The following is a 22,859-nucleotide window of genomic DNA, read 5'->3' as shown; positions in this document are numbered from 1 at the left end:
CGATAATTTTAGAAAGAAACGCATAAATAAAATTATGTCATTTTAAGCAAGTTGACCAGCTGGGCTCCAGCTTTGCCCCTCTCTTTTCTTTGCAGGAGACTCTTTTTAAAAAAATAAAATAAAAAATCTCGGTTTTTTGACCCTTGCTTTGCAGAGCCGTGGTGCCAGTATTTGTTTCCCCGTATCAGGGTGACATTTAACCCCGGCTAAGAAAATATAGAAGACAGACCGGATTTAGCAAAGTGCCTCGCCTGCCTTTGGGTATTTGCTCTCAGAAGAGGCAAGCAAGGGGCCCCTTGAGGACATTATGGCGCTGTATGGGACATCTCCTCCCCCCCCCCCATCAGCCTATTTGCTCTGTAAACACTCTTCCTCCAGCCAGCAGGAAGGGAAGGCGGTTAACCCCTTCCCTGCTGAAAGGGTGCAGTCCTGAGTAGCCCTCAAAAGATCAGCCAGTCAGCTCTTGCAAAAAACAGACTCCAAAGCAGGGGGGGGGTCAAACTCAATTTCATTGAGGGCCGCATCAGCATTGCGGTTGCGCTTGGGGGGGCCGGGTGGGTGTGGCCAGGGTGGGTGCGGCCTACTGGGTGGGCGTGGATGGAGTGGGTGTGGCCTACTGGGTGGGCATGGCCAGCTCTACATCGTTCGCAGTCAAGGGTGCCTGTGGGGGCCTGGGCAGGAGTGGGACAGATCTGAGGGTCTCTGGCAGAAGGGGATGGGACCGGGGCAAGCGCTAAGGCATGGTCTATTTCTTTATTCCTCATAAAGGGTGACACCTCCGCAGCATGCACCCAGGGGGCTGGTTCCTCGCTGTTTCCAGACGGCCTTGTGGGGCTAAGATTGGATGCGTTTCAGCATAGATGGCCACCACAAAATTGTACATTGGCTCCCGGCTGGCCTGGGCCAGGGCCAAGGCAGTGGGAGCTGTTCCTTCACTGTTTCCAGGAGGGCTTCACGGGCCACATGAAACCATTTCGTGGGCCGCATCCGGCCCCCGGGCCTTGTGTTTGACATGTCTGCTCTAGCAACACCCTCACTCTCGTTTGATCGCTGGTCAAACTGAACGCTGCATCAACAAGAGGGATAGAATCGAGATCACGTGAAAATATCACTTTATGGTGCCCTGGTAAGGCCACACTCGGGATATTGCATTCACTTCTGGTCACCACAATACAAAAAAAGATGTTGAGACTCTGGAAAGAGTGCAGAGAAGAGCAACAAAGATGATCAGGAGTCCGGAGGCTAAAAACATATGAAGAACGGTTGCCCGAATTGGGTATGTCTAGTCTAGTGAAGAGAAGGACCAGGGGTGACAGGATAGCAGTATTCCAAGATTTGAGGGGCTGCCGCAAAGAAGGGGGTTCAACCTGTTCTCCAAAGCACCTGAAGGCAGGGTAAGAAGTAAGAGATGGGAACTAATCAAGGAGAGAAGCAACTTGGAATTAGGGAGAAATTTTCTGATAGTGGAACAGAATTTGCCTCCAGAAGTTGTGGCTGCTCCATCACCGGAGGTTTTCAAGAAGAGATTGCACAGCCACTTGTCTGAAAGGGTATAGGGTCTCTTGCTTGAGTGGGGGGGGGTTGGTCTGAAGGACCTCTAGGACTACCTCCAACTCTGTTACTCTATCCTCTGAGGTTGGCTGTTTCCTTGCAGACGTTTCATGGCCCAACTAGATAACAATGTCAGTGCTAAAAGAGAGGGATGATTGAAGGGGGAGGAGGGGAAAGGGGAGAGGGAGGACGACTGTGGGGTTCTTGGTCATGTCTTTGCTTGGTTGTTTTCTTGCAGATGTCAAACACATCTAAAGAGCTGCCCCAAACCTAGGTGGATAATCTTGCTAATGAGGCCGAGTTGTCATTTCAAATGTCAGCTCTTATTTCACTCTTGTCTTTTTCATTTCCAACACAAGGGAAACAATGAATTAAAGAAAAGAAAAGAAAAGAAAAGAAAAGAAAGAAAGAAAGAAAGAAAGAAAGAAAGAAAGGAGGGAGGGAGGGAGGGATGGAAGAAAGAAGGAAGGAAGGAAGGAAGGAAGGAAGGAAGGAAGGAAGGAAGGAAGGAAGGAAGGAAGGAAAGAGATAGGAATGAGAGGAAGGAAAGAAGGGAGGGAGGAAGAAGGAAGGAAGGAAGGAAGGAAGGAAGGAATAAGAGGAAGGAAGGGAGGAGGGAGGGAGAAGGAAGGAAAAGAAAGAAAGAAAGAAAGAAAGAAAGAAAGAAAGAAAGAAAAGGGAGGGAGGAAAAGAAAAGAAAGAAAGAAAGAAAGAAAGAAAGAAAGAAAGAAAGAAAGAAAGAAAGAAAGAAAGAAAGAGAAAGAAGGGAGGGAGGGATGGAAGAAAGAAGGAAGGAAAGAGATAGGAATGAGAGGAAGGAAAGAAGGAAGGGAGGGAGGGAGAAGGAAAAGAAAGGAAGGAAGGAAGGAAGGAAGGAAGGAAGGAAGGAAGGAAGGAATAAGAGGAAGGAAGGAGGGAGGGAGAAGGAAGGAAAAGAAAGAAAGAAAGAAAGAAAGAAAGAAAGAAAGAAAGAAAGAAAGAAAGAAAAGGGAGGGAGGGAGGAAAAGAAAGAAAGAAAGGAAAGAAAGAAAGATGGACAGAGGGATGGAAGAAAGAGAAGGAAGGAAGGAAGGAAGGAAGGAAGGAAGGAAGGAAGGGGGATGGAAGAGAGAAAGAAAGAAAGAAAGAAGGAAGGAAGGGAGGGAGGAAAAGAAAGAAAGAGGGAGGGAGGGAGGGAGGGAGGGAGGGAGGGAGGAAGGAAGGAAGGAAGGAAGGAAGGAAGGAAGGAAGGAAGGAAAGAGATAGGAATGAGAGGAAGGAAAGAAGGGAGGGAGGAAGAAGGAAGGAAGGAAGGAAGGAAGGAAGGAAGGAATAAGAGGAAGGAAGGGAGGAGGGAGGGAGAAGGAAGGAAAAGAAAGAAAGAAAGAAAGAAAGAAAGAAAGAAAGAAAAGGGAGGGAGGAAAAGAAAAGAAAGAAAGAAAGAAAGAAAGAAAGAAAGAAAGAAAGAAAGAAAGAGAAAGAAGGGAGGGAGGGATGGAAGAAAGAAGGAAGGAAAGAGATAGGAATGAGAGGAAGGAAAGAAGGAAGGGAGGGAGGGAGAAGGAAAAGAAAGGAAGGAAGGAAGGAAGGAAGGAAGGAAGGAAGGAAGGAAGGAAGGAAGGAAGGAATAAGAGGAAGGAAGGAGGGAGGGAGAAGGAAGGAAAAGAAAGAAAGAAAGAAAGAAAGAAAGAAAGAAAGAAAGAAAGAAAGAAAGAAAAGGGAGGGAGGGAGGAAAAGAAAGAAAGAAAGGAAAGAAAGAAAGATGGACAGAGGGATGGAAGAAAGAGAAGGAAGGAAGGAAGGAAGGAAGGAAGGAAGGAAGGAAGGAAGGAAGGAAGGAAGGAAGGAAGGAAGGAAGAGGGATGGAAGAAAGAAAGAAAGAAAGAAAGAAAGAAAGAAAGAAAGAAGGAAGGAAGGAAGGGAGGGAGGGAGGAAAAGAAAGAAAGAGGGAGGGAGGGAGGGAGGAAGGAAGGAAGGAAGGAAGGAAGGAAGGAAGGAAGGAAGGAAGGAAGGAAGGAAGGAAGGAAGGTCCTTTCAGAGAGGCCAAGAATGCCTTTTGGGCTCCTGGCTCAGTTCCCAAATCTTGGGACGCCCAAACCTGGCCCAGCAGATGCAGGCCACATCTGGCCCCTGCTGGGCTCAGTGCCTAAAGCAGCACCTTCTCCCTGGCAGGGAAGCCGATGTGGCTAATGTAAAATCCATCTGGGCGCCAGGCCAGCAGACACCACGCCGAAGCCGCCGTTCTTCTCTGGGCTTCTTGCATCACCTCCCTTCTCTCGACGGCTGCCCAGAATAAAACCATGCGGTTCAAAACTCCTGGCCACAACCTCACTCTCGCCCTGGCACCCTCCAAGGACAGCTCTCACCCTCACCTGAGAATAACCCTTTTCCAACACAGGGCAGAAATATTCTTGACTTGTTTATTTATTTACTGCCTTTGTGATTTTTTTTTATAAATCATTCAATGTGGTGATCATACATGGCACATAATACTCTTTCCCCCTCCTATTTTCCCCACAACAGCCATCCTGTGAGGTGGGTTGGGCGGAGAGAGACAAAGGGGCTGGCCCAGAGTCACCCAGCTGCCTTTCATGCCTCAGGCAGATCTAGAACTCCCAGTCTCCTGGTGATTGGCCCAAAGTCACCTAGTTGGCTTTCATGGCTAAGATGGGACTAGAACTCACCGTCTCCTGGTGACTGGCCCAAAGTCACCCAGCTGGCTTTCATGCCTCAGGCAGAGCTAGAACTCGCCGTCTCCTGGTGATTGGCCCAAAGTCACCCAGCTTGCTTTCATGCCTAAGGCAGAGCTAGAACTCGCCGTCTCCTGGTGATTGGCCCAAAGTCACCCAGCTGGCTTTCATGCCTAAGGCAGAGCTAGAACTCACCATTTCCTGGTGATTGGCCCAAAGTCACCCAGCTGCCTTTCATGGATACGGCCAGACTAGAACTCACTGTTACCTGGTTTCTAGCTTGATGCTTTAACCAGTGCTCTAACCACTGGACCAAGCTGGTTCTCAGTTTATTTTATTAAGACACCTCTGTGCTGCATCTCTTTAAAAATATTCTGTCCCTGTGGCTGCATACACTGAATTGCAGCATCACAGGGGACCTTGGAGGTCTTCTACTCTGACCCCCCAAGGCAGGAGAACTTACACTATCCCAGGCAAATGTTTGCCCAATCTTTCTTGGAAACCTCCAGTGATGGAGCATCCACAAGTGAGTTGAGCCAAGAGTTCATAGAACACTAACCAGCCACCTTGTTTTCTGCTCAATCTGTTAAGTTACAAGTCACAACATCATGACCACGAATGGGCCTCAAGTTTCCGTCACTAAGCAAGACAGTCGTTAAGCGACTTTTCCCCATTTTGCAACCTTTCTTTCCACGGTTGTTAAGTGAAGCATTGCAGCTGCTAAGTCAGGAACACGGTTGTTAACTGAATCTGGGCTTCCCCACTGCTGGTCACGTGACCCCGGGACGCTGCAACTGTCATAAACGGTTTCCAAGCCTCTGAATTTTGATCCCGCGACCCTGGGGATGCTTTGATGGTCGTTAAGTGTGAAAAACGGCCATAAGTCAGGATTTTTCCCCCCCAGGGCAGTTATAACTTTGAACAGCCAGTAAATGAATTGGTGGCAAGTCTAGGACCGCCTGCAATCAAAACTAGCATGTTGTAAGAACGGCTCTTTCAAGTCTTTCTCCGAGATACCGAAGCGATATTTGTCAGCCGGGCAAAGCCTCCTGTCGTGGTTCTATAAACCGATATAATCAACAAATCCATGAAGAATGTTTGCTCTTTATTTTGGGGACAATTGAAGGGCAGCTGAAACCACATCCAAGCGGCAAAGCAATGGAGCCCCAGAGTCTCGTAAAAGGGACCTCAAGGCCACAGTGCTGTAATTCACATTCCCCCCCACATCAAATGCAGCTGCTTTTCATCCAATCATTCCTGAAAGAGTGGGTGAAGGGAGAGAGGGGGGGGGAGGGAGGGGGAGGAAGTGGTCCAAACTATCCTGCCCCTCCCCAGGAGCTTCCATGCGGGGGGGGGGGGCTAGAAGCTACGCCTCCCTTTCCTAGTCTGGCACCCACACCAAAGTGGCCCTCTTTTCTGCATGATTTAAATCCAGCAACTTTCTGTTTACAAGTGTGATCCCCTCTCTGCTGTTACTGTATAGCAGTGTTTCTCAACCCTGACAATTTTAAGGCATGTGGACTTCAACTCCCAGAATTCCACAGCCAGCATTGCTGGCTGTGGAATTCTGGGAGTTGAAGTCCAGATGCCTTAAAATTGTCAAGGTTGAGAAACACTGCTGTATATAGCCTTCCTTGCTGCGTTTGGGTCAAAAAAAAAAAGTCCAGTGGGGTCCTCCAAAGAGGAGAGAACAAGAGGGATCGTGGAGTCCTCCAGGACAATCACTTAAATATGAGCCAGCCGTGTGCTGCAGCTGCCAAAAATGCCAATGCAATCCTAGGCTGAATTAACAGCGGGAGAAAGTCAAGATCACGTGAAGGGTTAATACCACTTTATCATCCTTTGGTAAAGCCGCACTTGGAATACCGCATCCAGTTTTGATCACTGTGATATAAAAAAAGTTGTTGAGACTCTAGAACAGACATGTCAAACACAAGGCCCAGGGGCCGGATGCAGCCCGCGAAGTGGTTTCATGTGGCCCGCGAAGCCATCCTGGAAACAGTGAGGGAACAGCCCCCGCTGCCTTGGCCCTGGCCCAGGCCGGCCAGGAGCCAATGTACAATTTTGTGGTGGCCATCTATGCTGAAATGCATTCAGTCTTAGCTCCACAAGGCCGTCTGGAAACAGCGAGGAACCAGCCCCTGCCGTGTCGGCCCCACCCCTGGGTGCATGCTGGGGAGGTGTCACCCTTTGTGAGGAATGAAGGAATCGACCATCCCTTGGCGCTTGCCCCGGTCCCACCCCCTTCTGCCAGAGACCCTCAGATCTGTCCCACTCCTGCCCAGGCCCCCACAGGCACCCTTGACGTGAACGATGTAGAGCTGGCCATGCCCAGCCAGTAGGCCACACCCACTCCATCCACACCCACCCAGTAGGCTGTGCTCACCCTGGCCACACCTACCAGCCCCCCCCCCCAGGATAACCGCAATGTTGATGCGGCCCTGAATGAAATTGAGTTTGACACGTCTGCTCTAGAAAGAATGCAGAGAAGAGCAACAGAGATGATTAGGGGGCTGGAGGCTAAAACGTATGAAGAACGGTTGCAGGAATTGGGCATGTCTCGTTTAGTGGAAAGGAGAACTAGGGGTGACATGACAGCAGTCTTCAATACTGTATCTGAGGGGCTGCCACAGAGATGAGGGGGGGGTCAATCTATTCTCCAAAGCGCCTGAAGGCAGGACAAAAAGCAGCAGATGGACACTAATCAAGAAGAGAAGGAACTTGGAACTAAGGAGAAATTTCCTGACAGCAAGAACAATTAACCCCTGGACCAGCTTCTCTCCAGAGGTTGTGGGTGCTCCCTCACTGGAGGGTTTTAGAAAGAGACAGGACAGCCATTTGTCTGAAATGGTATAAGGCAGTGGTTCTCAACCTGTGGGTCGGGACCCCATTTGAGGTCGAACGACCATTTCACGGGGGTCGCCAAACAACGCAGTCCGCCATTTTTTTCCCCCTTTTCCTTAGCTGTGCTACTCCCTTTTATTCTATTGGCTTTTGAAAGCCATAGAATAGACTCTCTTGAATAGAGTCTAATTCTATTGGCTTTCAAAAGCCAATAGGAATTGTCCAGGCTGTCTCTGCCCTGCTGAGCCCGCCAAAAGTCCCATTCTGCAAACGGTGCTGCACCAGTTGAGTAGTCCTCGACTTACAACCGGTTGAGTAGTCCTTGACTTACAACCGATTGGGGGTTGCAGCATTAAAAAGGTTGAGAACCACTGGTATAAGGTTTCCTACCTGAGCAGGGGGTTGGGCTAGAAGACCTCCAAGGCCCCTCCCAACTCTGTGATTCTGTTATTCGGAGTGCACAGAATGTTTGCTGCTCCTGGATCTGTCCTGTCTGCTATCAAAGGCCCCTCAGAAGTCTGGGATGATGGAAACCTCCCACCCAAAAAAGATGCTCAGTTATATCTGCTTCATTTCCGCCCCACTGAAGTGCCCCCATCCCACCTTTTCAACATTCCCCTCCCCTCCCAATCCAACCTAACCAGACCCCAATCAAAAGCCCCCTCCGCCTAGGAGGGAGACCAATGGCCCCCAAGGAATCAAAGTCTTGACATCCTTCGGACAAGAGTGTTAAACTGAGTTGGCCAAAGAAAACCAGGATGGCCAAGCTTGCAGGTTCTATGTGTGTTAAGACCTGCAGAAAAATAAGGTGCTTCCGGATTCTCGTTTGGCTGGTTATCAGCCTTAAATCTCTGCTTGCCGGCAATGCTTGCTTGCGTAAGAAGCCAGCTGCGAGTTGGTGACTCAGCACACCAGCAGGTCCTTCAACCTCTTCTTGAAACATGTCCGAGTGTTGGAACACCCACGACTTCTGGAGGCAAGCAGTTCCACGGGTTAATTTTTCTCCAGTGTCAGAAAATTTCTCCTTAGTTCTCGGTTGCTTCTCTCTTTAATTAGTGGCTTCTTCTCCTGCCTTTCAAGTGCTTTGGAGAATAGGTCGACCCCCCCTCTTCTTTGTGGACAGCCCCTTCCTGACGCACCAAGAGAGCTCCATCCAAGTTTTGTGTGTCACATCTGCCCTTTTGGACGGAGCATCTGGAAACTATTTGCTGTGCAGCTCCGGGCACCAAAATGGGTCTCTTCGCTCGTCAATGCCTACAGAAGCTGGAGAAATACGCAAGGAGCAAAAACTTCCCGGGAAATGTGTTTCTTCCTTCAGGAAAGTGTAAAGAAACCGAAATGCCTGTTGGAGCTTCGGGAGATGTTTTTTGCACCTCAGCCCTGCCCATCCCCAACCCACATTCCAGCTGCCCTTTTCCACATTGCCTAACACAGCTGGACTGGACATGCAGAGACGGTGCAACAGGCCAAGAGGGAAAGGGAGGGGTGAGCTGATTGATGTGCAGAGGTCACAGGGTTAAAGGGGGGAGGGGGAGAGAGAGGGCCACTTCCCTCTTTATTAAACATTTACCAAGGAAGGAAAGGTTGGAGGTGGCCAGCCTGCATCTGGCGGAGAGGGGGGCAGGGCAGAAGACCCCCAGGTGGTCGGTGCATTGACATCACCAGAGAAAAATCACAAACTCTGCTGGCACCAACTTATTAAGTTTGCACAACATGTAAATACACTGAATGCACGCTGTACAATAGCATCTGCTATGGATAGCTAGCCCAGGTAAATATGTGGTCTGAAGACAGCCATGAAGATGGATTCCCCCTATGCCCAAGAGCTAGCCTCCCCAATTGCTTCAAAAGCTTAGTTTTATTTCCGCTGCCCTGCCTGAATATTATAATGCTCATCATTAAAGCACCCAGCAGCTCCGTTGAATTGTTGGGTCAGCCTTTGCAGAAAGCAGCTGTAACAGCCATCCTGCTCTTTTCAAGGCTTAAGGCTTGACCGCTCCGAAGCCAGCCAAGCATTGCTCACTCAGGACCACCCCCACCCTTCATTAGGCACAGTTAGTGGTGATCAGAGTTTATTTATTCCCCAATAGGAGAGAATATCTGTAGCTCGGGTTGAAATGAGGGGTCCTTGGTGCTCTCTGAGCTTGGCGGTTTTCTTGCAGACGTTTCATGACCCAACTAGGGAACGATATCAGTGTTTGAAGGGAGGAAGGTTTGCGCTCTGTTTATATCTCTGAGCTTCATTGCTTTGTTGCAGACATTTCATGACCCAACTAGGTCATATCATCAGTGCTAGAAGGGAGCGGGATTTGGGAGGAGGAGGAGGAGGAGGAGGAGGAGGAGGAGGAGGAGGAGGAGGAGGAGGAGGAGGAGGAGGAGAGTTCTGAAAGAGCTGGCAGATGTTATCTCAGAACCACTGCACCACATCTTTCAAAAATCCTGAAGCACCGGGGAAATAAATACCTGAGGATTGGAAAAGGGCTAATGTGATTCCCATCTTCAAGAAAGGGGGAAAAACGGACCCAGGAAACTACAGACCAATCAGTTTAACATCAATACCTGGGAAGATCCTAGAAAAGATAACCAAAAAACAGATCTGTGAACAACTAGAACCAAGCAAATTTATAAATAGTAGCCAGCAAGAGATCATGCCAAACCAATCTTATTTCATTCTTTGATAAATTGACAAAACTAGTAGATCAGCTAAATACTGTGGAAATAGTATACTTAGATTTTAGTAAGGCATTTGATAAAGTAGACCACAACCTACTCCTTGGTAAGCTAGAAAAAGGTGGAATAGACAGCATCACCACCAGATGGATCTATAGCTGGCTGGCAAACCGTACTCAATGAATAGTCTTCAATGGCACCACATCCACATGGAGAGAAGTAAGCAGAGGAGTACCACAAGGTTCCGCCTTAGGCCCAGTACAATATCTTCATCAATGACTTAGATGAGGGAATTGAAGGGGAATTCATCAAATTTGCAGATGACACCAAACTGACAGGAGTAGCCAACACCCCAGAAGAAAAACTCATGAGCCAAAAAGATCTTGACAAACTTGAACAATGGGCCCAATCCAACAAAATGAGTTTCAATGTGGAGAAAAGCAAAGTTTTACATTTAGGCAGGAAAAATCAAAGATACAAATATAGATTGGGTGAGACCTGGCTCAAAAATAGCAACTGTGAGAGGGACTTTGGAGTCCTAGTGGACAACCACGTGACCATGAGCCAGCAGCGTGCAACAGCAGCCAAAAAAGCAAATACAATCCTGGGTTGTATAAACAGAGGCATAGAATCAAGATCACGCGAGGTATTAGTACCACTTTATAAAGCTCTAGTAAGACAGCACCTAGAATACTGCAGCCAATTTTGGTCACCCTATCACAAAAAAGATGTTGAGAGTTTGGAAAAAAAATTCAGAGAAGAGCAACTAAGATGATCAGGGGACTGGAGACTAAAACATACGAAGAATGGCTGCAGGACTTGGGTTTGGCTAGTTTAAAGAAAAGAAGAAATAGGGGAGACATGATAGCAGTATTCCAGTATTTGAGGGGCTGCCACAAAAAAGAGGGGGTCACGTTATTCACCAAAGCACAAAGGGAAGGAGTGTAGTGGTTAAGATACTGGCTTCGAAACTAGGAGACAGTGAGTTCTAGTCCTGCTTAAACATGAAAGACAGCTCGGTGACTTTGAGCCAATCACTAGGAAATGGTGAGTTTTAGTCCCATTTTAGGCATAAAAGGCGGTTGGGTGACTTTGGGTCAATCACCAGGAGACGGTGAATTCTAGTCCCATCTTAGCCATGAAAGCCAGCTGGGTGACTCTGGGCTAATCATCAGGAGACGGTGAATTATAGTCCAGCCTTAGGCATGAAAGCCAGCTGGGTGACTTTGAGCCAATCATCAGGAGACAGTGAATTCTAGTCCCGTCTTAGCCATGAAAGCCAGCTGTGTGACTTTGGGTCAATCACCAGGTGACAGTGAGTTCTAGTCCCGCCTTAGTCATGAGAGCTGATTGGGTGACTTTGGGTCAATCACCAGGAGAGGGTGAGTTATAGTCCAGCCTTAGGCATGAAAGCCAGCTGGGTGGTTTGGGCTAGTCCCAACCCACCTCAGCCCAATTCCCCTTAGAGCAGTGACTCTCTCTTAGCCCAGCTCAACTTGCAGGGTTGTTGTGGGGAAAACAAGAGGATGAGGGAGTATCAGGAATGTTTGCTGCCTTATTTATAAAAATAATAATAGGCTAAACATCAAATAGATAGATAGATAGATAGATAGATAGATAGATAGATAGATAGATAGATAGATAGATAGATATGGAGAGAGAGAGGGAGAGGGAGAGGGAGAGGGAGAGAGGGAGAGAGAGAGAGAGAGGGAAACCAGAATTTCTTCCGCAGACCTTAGTGCACTGGGTGGTAGAAACAAGAAAGGGGTGACCTCCGCAACCACGTGGGGGGGGGGATGTCACAGGGTGGAGGTCACCATAACCTGAACCCAACACTCAGTCTAAACAAGAGCCAAGATGACCCCGCCGGGGTTCATTTGGGGGCTGCTCCCCGTATTCCCCTCTGCCCACTGTCACACAGATGCATCCAGAAGACAAGAACATCACAATTCGGAATGTCCTGCAACTAGGGTGATTCGCCAACAGACAGGCAACCTGCCGCACGCGCAAGAGACAAGAAGACAAAAAGACTCGCGGAGATCAGTAAAGGCAGGCGAGGGATGGTGGAGGAACCTTAGCCTGCTCCAGCCCCTCCCCAGTGGGCCCCTCCCTCCCTTTCCTGCCCTCTCCACCTCCCCATCTTCCCCAAACAGGCCAAACACCCAGCATCCCCACTTTAAATAAACAAGCCCCAAACCCACAGCTCCGTTTCCTAATTCCTGAGGACACGTGTCCTGCCAGGAATTTTGATGGAAAGGTCTAAGAATGACAGCTTCTTCCCTGCAGAGCTCCAGAAGTCCTCTCAGGAGGGACGCCTTAAGCAACCTTCCTGATGTGGGTGGGCTCAGCTCCCATCGTAGGGAACCTCACTCTGCCTTCCCCAACTGGCGCGCTCCAGTCATGCAGAGATGACTGCTTTCCATAGGACATAGGAAGGGACCTCGGAGGTCTTCTAGTCCAAACCCTGCTCAAGCAGAAGACCTTATATCATTGCAGAAAATGGCTGTTCAGTCTCTTCTTAAAAACTTCCAGTGTTGGAGCATTCACCGCTTCTGGAGGCAGGTTGTTCCACTGGTTAATTGTTCTAACTGTCAGGAAGTTTCTCCTTAATTCCAGGTTGCTTCTCTCCTTGATTAGTTGCCATCCGTTGCTTCTTGTCCTGCCTTCTGGATGCTTTGGAGAATAGAATTAGAATTAGAATAGAATAGAGCTGGAAGGGACCTTGAAGGTCTTCTAGTCCAGCTCCCTGCTCAAGCAGGAGAACCTACACCGTCTCAGACAAGTGACTGTCCAGTCTATTCTTAAAAAAACCCAGTGATGGAGCGCCCACGATTTCTGGAGGCAAGCTGTTCCACTGGTTAATTGTCTTCACTGTCAGGAAGTTTCTCCTTAATTCCAGGTTGCTTCTCTCTTTGATCATTTTCCAACCATTGTTTCTCATCCTTCCCTCTGATGCTTTGGTGAATAGCATGACCCCCTCGTCTTTATGGCAGCCCCTCAAATACTGAAATACTGCTATCATGTCTCCCCTATTTCTTCTTTTCTTTAGACTAGCCTGCAGCCATTCTTCCTATGTTTTAGTCTCCAGGTCCCTGATCATATCTGAATTTTTTCCAAACTCTCAACATCTTTTTTGTAGTATGGTGATCAAAATTGGCTGCAGTATTCCAGGGGTGGTCTTATAGGGTTTTATAAAGTGGTACTAATACTTTGTGTGATCTTGATCCTATGCCTTTGTTTATACAAGCCAGGATTGTGTTAGCTTTTTTTGGCTGCACATTGTTTGACCCCCCTCTTCTTGGTAGGAGTCCTTCAAATATTGGAGCACTGCTATCATGTCACCCCTAGTCCTTCTCTTCATTAAACTAGACACATCCGATTCCTATAACCATTCTTCGTAGGTTTTAGCCTCCAGTCCCCTGATCATCTTTGCTGCTCTTCTCTGCAGCCAACTGAGTTCTTTCCCCAAGTGGTGCCCACCTAGTTTTCCCACCTAAGGAGCTGAAGCAGTTGCAGACATGATAGCAGTCTTCCAAACGTTGAGGGACCTCACAGGGAAGAGAAGGGGTCAACCTATTCTCCAAAGCACCTGAAGGCAAGACAAGAAGCAACGGGTGGAAACTGATCATGGAGAGAAGCAACTGGAAGTAAGGAGAAATTTCCTGATAGAACAATTAATCAGTGGAACAGCTTGCCTCTAGAAGTTTTGGATGCTCCATCAATGGCGGCTTTTAAGAAGAGACCGGACAGCCATTTCTCCAAAATGGTACAGCATCTCCTGGTTGAGCAACGTTTGGACTAAAACAGGGTTCCCCAACCTTTCCAGCTTTGTGGACCGGTGGGTGGGAAGGAAGGGAATAGTGGTGGGATTGTTTGGTGCAAGCAGCAGGCACACACGAGCGGCACTCAACCGCTGCTTGCACAAGTGGGAAGATGTCCGTACACACGCCTGCTTGCCCACCACTTCAGCGGCCCAGTTCCAAACGGCTCAAGGCGCACTAGTAGCCAGCAGCCTAGGGGCTGGGGACCCCTGGACTAGAAGACCTCCAAGGTCCCTTCCAACTCTCTTATTCTGTTAAAGAGAAATCCAACCTAGAACCAAGGAGAAATTTCCTGATGTAAGAACAATTAATCAATGGAACAACTTATCTCCAGAAGTTATAGGTGCTCCATCACTGGAGATGTTTAAAAAGAGATTGGACAGTCATTTATCTGGGGTGATATAGGGTCTGCTGCTTCAGCAAGTGGTTGGACTAGAAGACCTCCAAGGTCCCTTCCAATTCTGTTACTCGGTTAATTAAATCAGTGCAACGCTTGCCTCCAGAAGTTGTGGGTGCTCCATCACTGGAGGTTTTCAAGAAGAGAAGGGACAGCAGGTCTTCTGCTTGAGCAGGGGGTTGAACTAGAAGACCACTCCTCTGTAATGGTCTCTGAGGTGTCCTTGGTCCAAAGAAGAAAGACAAGAAGATGCTACCAGCAGAGACCAGAAGCATGCAGCATGCATGTGAACACACACCGACCTAGCAGCCCATGACAGCAGAAGGAGAGGAGGGCTGGGTTTTTAATTTCTCAACCAGGTTTATAAGCCACCCCAACAAGCCAACATTGTCAGCATACCAGTTTCAGCATCTCCTAGACAAGGAATGTTAAGCCAAGAAATAACCAAATGTCACCATGGTCCCTTCATTGTAACTGCATGTAATTCTGGGAATTCCCATTGGGAATTTCTTTATTGGCCCAGTGTGATTGGACGCACAAGGAATTTGTCTCCGATGCATAAGTTCTCAGTGTACATGCAAACAACACCCGGTAAGTCATAGATCATAAATCATAAGATACAAACAACAAGTGATAACTCATAAGATACCAACAGGAGAAGGTAGTAGGAAAAATGAGAAGATGAGAAGATGAGAAGGATAATAGCAATGTAGCCTACACGGGCAATGTGTAAATGATGGCACACACATTGTATCTACTGGCCATCCCCTTCACATCATGTTGTCCCACAGTGGATGAAAAAAACACAAAAACATAGAATAATAGGGCTGGAAGGGATCTTAGAGATCTTCTAGTCCAACCTCCCTCTCAAGCAGGAGACCCTATACCAGAATGTCAAACACAAGGCCCGGGGGCCGGATGCGGCCTGCGAAGTGGTTTCATGCGGCCCGCGAAGCCATCCTGGAAACAGTGAGGAAACGGCCCCCTCCGCCTTGGCCCTGGCCCTGGCCCAGGCCGGCCAGGAGCCAATGTACAATTTTGTAGTGGCCATCTATGCTGAAACGCATTCAGTCTTAGCTCCACAAGGCCATCTGGAAACAGCGAGGAACCAGCCCCTGCCGTGGCTGCCCCACCTCTTGGGTGCATGCTGGGGAGGTGTCACCCTTTGTGAGGAATGAAGAAATGGACCATCGCCTGGAAGTGGCCAGCAAATGTCCCTCACCTACTTCACATATCCAGCTTGATGGGCTCCGGGGGAGGGGTTTCAGCAGGCAGTGAGGCTCCTCCAGTGGACCATGCCTTGGCACTTGCCATAGTCCCACCTCCTTCTGCCAGAGACCTCAGATCTGTCCCACTCCTGCCCAGGCCCCCACAGGCACCTTTGACGCGAACGATGTAGAGCTGGCCATGCCCACCCAGTAGGCAACACCCACTCCATCCACGCCCACCCAGTAGGCCACACCCACCCTGGACACACCCACCCGCCCCCCTCTGAGGGCAACCGCAATGCGGCCCTCAATGAAATTGAGTTTGACTCCCCTGCCATATACTATTTCAGATAAGTGGCTGTCCACTCTCTTCTTGCAAACCTCCAGTGACGGAGCACCTACAACTTCTGGAGGCAAAGTCGTTCCACTGATTAATTGTTCTTACTAGTAGGAAAATTTTCCTTAGTTCTAGGTTGCTTCTCTCCTTGATTAGTTTGCATCCAATGCTTCTTGTTCTTCTTGTTCTTCATAACACTGACGTTTGGGTAATGTATTTTCTTTAGATATCTATTTGTTAAATTTCCTGGAAAATCTTTCCAAGGGCCGTAAGGAATGGCACTCTGAGTTTCTGAATGCTAAGAAAATGAAGATTTTCTTCATTTTTGTCAGTTCAGGCGCAGCTGGCAAGGAAAAATCAATCTGAAAAGGAGAGCAACAAGCTCTGGATTTTTTTCCTTGAGAAACCGATCAAGAAAGGATTTCCAGAGAAAAATCAACAAGAAAGAAAAAGAAAAAAAAACCCTCACAATTTAGTCCAAAATAATGCCACCAGATCAAAATTGTGTCCCTATTAGCAGTTTCTAGTTCAGAAATTTACGAGGACAATAAATTTCGAAAAATGAAAGGTTCACTCCGATGGAACAAGCATTTCCTCATTTTTCTAATGCTTGGGGTTTTTTTTATTTCATAAAACACTTCCTACAATTTCTGGCACACTTTTAACACCATTTTAGACAGCATTAGTATCTTGGCTGCTGGGTATATTTATTTGGGATGTTTTTATTGTTTTTAAAATGTTGTTAGGATTGGGTTAGGGTTGTAATATACGTTGTAATATATTTTTCAAATGGTAAATCGCCAGAGTTTAATATTTAAAATTTATTCAATAGAAATTGAAGATAGATAGATAGATAGATAGATAGATAGATAGATAGATAGATAGATAGATAGATAGACAGACAGACAGACAGACAGAAAGACAGACAGACATTTAAAAACTGAAATATTTTGTCATAGTTTTTTGTCATTTTTTCAATCGGAGGAAAAAATGAAATAGTATTGGGGAAGATCACATTTTCTTTATTTCTCTTTATTCTCATTTTCTCTCTCTCCCTCTCCTTGTGTGTGTGTATGTGTGTGTGTAATATACACCCACATATATGCATAATACAGTAGCCTGTTCCGTTCCATGATCGCTTGTGACAGCTGTCGATCACAATTTTTCTACTTCCAAAATTTGTTCTCTTTCATCCCCAAACTAGAAAGAGAAGGGAGCTCTACTGGGCTCAGCAGGGCTGCTAAAAAAGGAACCAGGACGGCGACGTGAAACCACGAATGCTGGCTTGACATCTTTGGCGAAAAGGCAGGATATAAAAAGATAGATAAATAATAACCAAGTCCAGTAGAATCGGGTGAAGTTGGATAACTATTGTAGTCTTTGCCAAAAAACCCCATAAAACTGATGTTTTGCATTCTGTTTTAAATTCAGAAACGGATAGGGATGAAATTTTGGAGCAACGTGATTCCCCTCTCTTTCATTTACCCCTCTCGCCTTGGACAACTTGGATGCTGTCTTCCTAACTGAAAGCCACACAGAAATTAAATTCATGCAAAATACACAACCAGATCACTGAAGACTGAACAACAAGATGTTCCACGTCAGGAGTCCCCAACCCCGGTTCGTGGACCGGTACCGGGCCACGGCATGCCAGCAAGCGGTCCATAGAAACAAGCAAAGCCCCCTCCGTGGGATGCAGGCAGCACACAAAACCACGCACTCTCCGGTACGTGGAAAAACCTTTCTCCGTGGAACCGGTCCCTGGTGTCCAAAAAATTGGGGATTTCTGCTCCACTTGGTTTCTGCAAACCTGAATTAATTGGTCTGCAGGCATGTGGTTGCTATACACAAAGGTTTCTTTAAAGTACAATTTTTGCAGAAATGCAGAAAATGGACTCATTGGATAAGTCCAGGACATGGGATGGATAGACCCCCAAATCTGCCTTTTGTCCAGATACCCAGTTCTATATAAAATGGGGCGCAGGGCTAAGAAGAGAATTTGAGGAAGGAAATGTGAAAACTCAGAGTCCAGCAGATGTTCATATTTGTTTGGAAGGAAAACAAATCCATTTTCAGTAATATGTGTGCCCAAGAAGGATGGGTAAAATAAGTATTTACTAAAATAGCTAAATTCAAAGCAATTTTAATCAATTAAAGTTCGATTAAACTAATTTATTAAAAATAAATATAATAAATAATAAATAGAATAAGTTCTGGCACATAAGGGCCATCTCAAGATGACAGCTAGAGGCTAGAAGCCTTGACGTTGGGTGAACGCATTTATTAAGCTAACTAATTTCAAAGCAACTTTAATAAATTACAGTTTGATTAAACTAATTTCTTAAACATAAATTTAATAAAAAATAAATATAATTTTTTTTAAAAAAAAAATCACTTCTGGCACATAAGGGCCATCTCAAGATGATAGCTAGAAGTTAGAAGCCTTGATGTTGGCTGAACATATTTATTAAACTAATTTTAAAGCAATTAATAAGTAAAGTTCAATTAAATGGATGTATTAAAATAGATTTACATATTTAAAAATAGTAATTTCGGGCACATGAAGCACATCTTAAGAATGACAGCTAGACATGAGAAGCCTTGTTGTTTGTTAGAGAAATCACACACACACACACACACACACACACACACTCAAAATGTTAAACAAATTGGTATCTTTGAAGGCCAAAATAAACTCGGTATAACAGAGATAATCCAGCTTCCTTATGGAGAGGGCACCTACAAAGAGAGAGGTAGAAAACAGGAGGTCCCAGATGCTGTTTTAAAATCAGCTTCTGCCCCCACCATCTTCTACCACAAGCAAGCTTCACCTCCAGGAAGTGTTTCCCCCCCCCCCAGAAGAAAAAGCAACTGTGGACAGAAGCAGGAGTGGGGTCAGAAGGAATGAAGAACGCAGGAGGGGGCTGTCAGCCTTCAGCTTTCCACCCCACCACTTTGTAAGAACTGAATTCTCACTAAAATTGTCCTTGAGGTCAATTTCCTGAAGCTGCTCAAATAAGCATGTTTGGAAGAAGAATGAACAAGAATGAATCAGGAATGGGATGGAGAGTTTAGGGAACAGCAACCTATAAGGAGGAGTCTTTCTTTCTTTCATTCTTTCTTTCATTCTTTCTTTCTTTCCTTTTCTTTCCTCTCTCTCTGTCTCTTTGTCCCTCTCACACACACATCTATTTATCTATCATTATGTCTCACTTTCTCTCTGTATCTACCCTATTTCCCTCTATATATACTAACTCTTTCTACCTATATCTATTCTAACTCTCTTTACCTATCTCTGTCTCTGTTTATCTATCCTATTTATTTCTCAGTCTCTCTCATCTTATTATCTACCCTGTCTCTCTTTCTCTTTGTATCTATCTTGTTTCTGTCTGTCTGTCTGTCTGTCGTCTATCTGTCTATTCTACTTATCCTGTTTCTTTATCTATCATCTCTCTCTGTCATCTATCTATCTTATTTCTTTCTCTGTGTCTCTCTCTCTGTATCTATCCTATTTCTCTCTATCTCTCTATCCTATCTCTATTTATTCTTCATCTATCTCTCTCTCTATCTATCTATCTATCATCTATCATCTTCTATTTGTCTATCTAATTTTATCTAATTTTAAAACCACCCATCTCCCTCACAAAGGGACAATAAATTGTACAAAAAATGTAAATAAATTATATTAAAAACATAAAAAACAATACATAACATTTAAAAGAAGCAAGAACCTTAAAAATAGTGTTTAGCAAGAGCCCAAGAATAAAGGGGGGGGGGAATAAAGGGGGGAGCAGAGAGAACATCTGCACCATTAAACTATTTGAAGGGTCAGTCAAAAGCTGAGAAGTTACAAAGAGGTGCTGAAAACAAGCATTTATATTGCAAAGAGGGGAGTCCAACGATTACACAGTCACACACACACACACACACATACACACACACACACACCAAAATAGCAGATGGAAACCAGTTGGTCTCAGGATAGGGGGCTGCCCCCTCTTTTACTGCCTTGAGCCCCTAAGAAAGGAGAGCAAAGCAAATCTGTACACCCGCTGGGAATAACTGCAAGGCATTGACAAGTGAATACTGCAAAAAAAAAAAAAAAAAAGCATTAATTTAGCAGAAGTGCTCTCTTCTGGCACACTGCAACGGCAATTCCAAGGATCACAGGGTGGTCCCCTTTCTCACACCAGCCTATCATGTCGTAAGGTTGTTGTGCCAGGGATGAAACTCCAGGAGAAGTTCCCTTGTACGTTACTGGACTGATAAAACGTAAGTATGTGTCAGAAAGGATGACAAGCTTAATTCAACACAACATGCCTATTATCGATAAAAGAGGGAAAATATATAAAGTCTGCCTCTAAAAGTTCATGTTCAGTGAATTCAAGGAGATCTACCTGGGTGGGGCAAACCCCCCTTTCATATAAAGGGGGGGGGGAGACTTACACAAATCACAAACTCCCAAGGTATAATGGAATCTTCAAACTTCTTAAATTGTTCTTGTTTGCTTTCGGAAATCACAAGGCTGGCAGCTAAAGCTGAGAATCGTTTCCTAACCCTTAAATAATCTGAATAATTAAGGCGATCCGAAAAAGGGGGAAAGTAAATTTTCTCGGGGCGCCACGTGGGACGCAAGGCTGTCAGGGGAAGAGACCAGTCTAGCTTCAGTTGAGCACCCCCCCCCGCGTCTCCGTGGGGACCCACCCACGCGTTATTCCCCGAGATCTCCGAAGCCCCGTCCATTCCCACTTCGCGGGGTGCCTTCCCGAAGTTGGGTGAGTCCAGAAAAAAAAAAAAGGACCAGCATTCCACGCCGCAACTTTTCACGCAAGGCGGTGGGGATTGGGGGAGAGAAAACACAGACGCCGGAGCCAAACTTCGCCAAAGAGACTCGCCAGAAAGAAGCGCGCCGGCCAGTGCCAAGCCCGCAACCGTCCCGTCCCCGCGCGAGGGAGACGGAGGGGGGGAGCCCACGCGGGATCGCGGCGTGGACTGACCTGCTTGAACTGCTCCTCGTAGGTCCACTCATGGGGCGGCGGAGCAGGCGGCGGCGAGGCCAAGCCGGCGGGGGCCACCGGGCGTTGCGCATGGCAAGGCCGGGACCCCGCGGCGCCTTCCTCCTCTTCCTCCTCCTCTTCCTCCTCCTGGTCCTGACCTTCCTCCTCTTCCTCCTCCTCCTTCTGGCGGCGGGCGGGCGGCGGGGCGCGGGCCGGAGGGAGCCCCCCGCAGAAGGGGCGCAGCGGGGCCACGGGGGGCGCGGCGGGGACGCCGGGCTGAGCCGCTTGTGCCCGGCGCAGCTTCTCCTCCAGCCGCGCCGCCTGCGCCCGCTGCAGGTTCTCCATCACCGCCTCCAGCCGGAGCGCCCCGGCCCCGCGGCCCCCCGAGGGCGAGAAGGCGCCGGCAGCCTGGAAAGGGGGAGAGAAGCAAGGGGCGCTCAGAAGCGGCCGCGGGACCCCTCTACCCCCCCCCAAAAAAAGCTGGAGGGGAGGCGACGCAGCTGCCCCCTGCCCTGCTCCAGGGCCGGCCCAGCCAAGTTGCGAAGTTGCCCGCGGGGGCTTCTCACCCCGCCCCTGCCCCCTCCCCCGGCGTACCAGGGCGGCCTTGGCGGCCAGGCTGGCGTCCTCGCCCATGCCGCGGCTGGCGGGCTGGCTCCCCCGCGGCCGGCCGGCCACGCCCGGGGTCCCGGCGGGGGAGGTGGAGCGCAGCGCCCCGGCTGGAGGTCGCTGCTCCGAGCGCGCCTGGCCCTTCCGGCTCGCAGCCTTGTGGGCGAGCTGGGCGGCCGGGGGCTGCTTTTCCCCGGCCCGCCCTCGCCCGCGCCCCCCGCCTCCTCTCAGCAACAAGTGGCGGGCGGGCGAGACTGACCCTTCCTCTCCTCCTCCTCCTTCTGTTTCTCCTGCTCTCCTCCTCCCTTCTTCTTCCTCCTCCTCCTTCTGTTCCTCCTGCACTCCTCCCTTCTTCTTCCTCCTCCTCCTGTTCCTCCTGCTCTCCTCCTCCCTTCTTCTTCTTCTCCTCCTTCTCCTGTTCCTCCTGCACTCCTCCCTTCTTCTTCCTCTTCTTCCTCCTCCTTCTTCTTCCTCTTCTTCCTCCTCTTTCTGTTCCTCCTGCTCTCCTCCTTCTTCTTCTTCCTCTTCCTCTTCTTCCTCCTCCTCCTGTTCCTCCTGCTCTCCTCCTTCTTCTTCCTCCTCTTCCTCCTCCTCCTCCTTCTGTTCCTCCTGCACTCCTCCCTTCTTCTTCCTCTTCTCCTTCTGTTCCTCCTGCTCTCCTCCTTCTTCTTCCTCCTCCTCCTGTTCCTCCTGCTCTCCTCCTCCCTTCTTCTTCTTCCTCCACCTCCTCCTTCTCCTCCTCTTCTTTCTACTCCTCCTGTTCCTCCTGCTCTCCTCCTCTCTTCTTCCTCCTCCTCTTCCTCCTCCTTCTCCTCCTCCTCTTCTCGATCTATCGAAGGGCGACCCGGGAAGGTGTTTTTGTGTGTGACGAGCTGGGCGGGCGGGCGGACCTGCTGCCTGCCGGGCAAGATAGGTACTGTAGTCCTGCCCGAGGGCAAAGTCTTCCCCGCACCTTGGCGGTGGCCCCTCCGGCCAAGCTTCCCCGCGCCGCCGCCCCTGACTCAGCCCTGTCGCGCTCAACTCGCTCAAAAGACCCTGGCGGGGTCCCTCCCTCTCTCCCGGCTAGGGTTTGCGGAGAGGAGGGGGGGGGTTCCTTAGTTTCCAAAGTTAACAAGGATCAAACTTTTCCAGCGCTCGGGAAGGTCTCCTCGCTGCCTTGGAAGCGGCTCCCCGAAACGCTCCCGTCGTTTCGGAGGTCCCGGCGGGAGAAGTGGCAGCTGGAGGGCTGTGCGGAGGCGCGGTGGGTCCTGTCCTTGGGACCTGGGTGGGGGTCTCACCAAGGTTATCCCCCCCCCAGGGTTAGGACCCCTCCCACGCCGCGCTCCTTAAATTAGGAAGTGGGTGGGGGTCTGCAAGGAGGCGAGACAATGAAGAGGATTTGGCGGCGCGGAAAAAAAATCGCAGCTTTTTTGCAGCTTTTCTGGGGAGGGGGGAGATGGAGGGGTCGGAAGAGAATTTCGCTCGTTATTAAGCTTAGTATTACAGAGGGAGAATACCCTTGCGTTGGAGCCAAAAGGTTCCTGAAAACGCTCCAAACGAACAGGCATTGGATACTAGAAAAATCACAAAATACAAAATCTGATATTTATTTATTTATTTCTAAAATTTATATGCCGCCCAATCCCAAGGGACTCAGGGCGGCGTACAAAATTTAAAACAATAATATGACAATAAAACAATAAAATAAATACATTCATACAGCTTGTCTGATCATATCCCGCCCCCTCCCCACATCAGCCCCAGGCCTGCCGGAACAGGA

General features: G+C 48.3%; 1 protein-coding gene across 1 annotated transcript in view; it reads right to left on the bottom strand.

Annotated features, from left to right (window-relative positions):
- Positions 1 to 21,127, bottom strand: part of ARID3C (AT-rich interaction domain 3C) — a 98,233-nt gene extending 77,106 nt beyond the window's left edge. Inside the window, exons 1-2 of the mRNA XM_039355401.1 lie at positions 21,089 to 21,127; positions 20,495 to 20,902 (exon numbers count right to left, since the gene is read on the bottom strand). Of these exons, the coding sequence (XP_039211335.1) occupies positions 20,495 to 20,902; positions 21,089 to 21,127 (447 nt within the window). The remainder of the gene's footprint in view (positions 1 to 20,494; positions 20,903 to 21,088) is intronic.
- Between the last annotated feature and the right edge of the window lie 1,732 nt (positions 21,128 to 22,859).

This window comes from Crotalus tigris, unplaced genomic scaffold, assembly GCF_016545835.1.
Source record: "Crotalus tigris isolate CLP2741 ecotype Arizona unplaced genomic scaffold, ASM1654583v1 scf7180000018684.1183181, whole genome shotgun sequence".
Classification (NCBI taxonomy): domain Eukaryota; kingdom Metazoa; phylum Chordata; class Lepidosauria; order Squamata; family Viperidae; genus Crotalus; species Crotalus tigris.
Note: the sequence above shows the minus strand (reverse complement) of the source record. Positions and strands in the feature narration are given on the sequence as shown.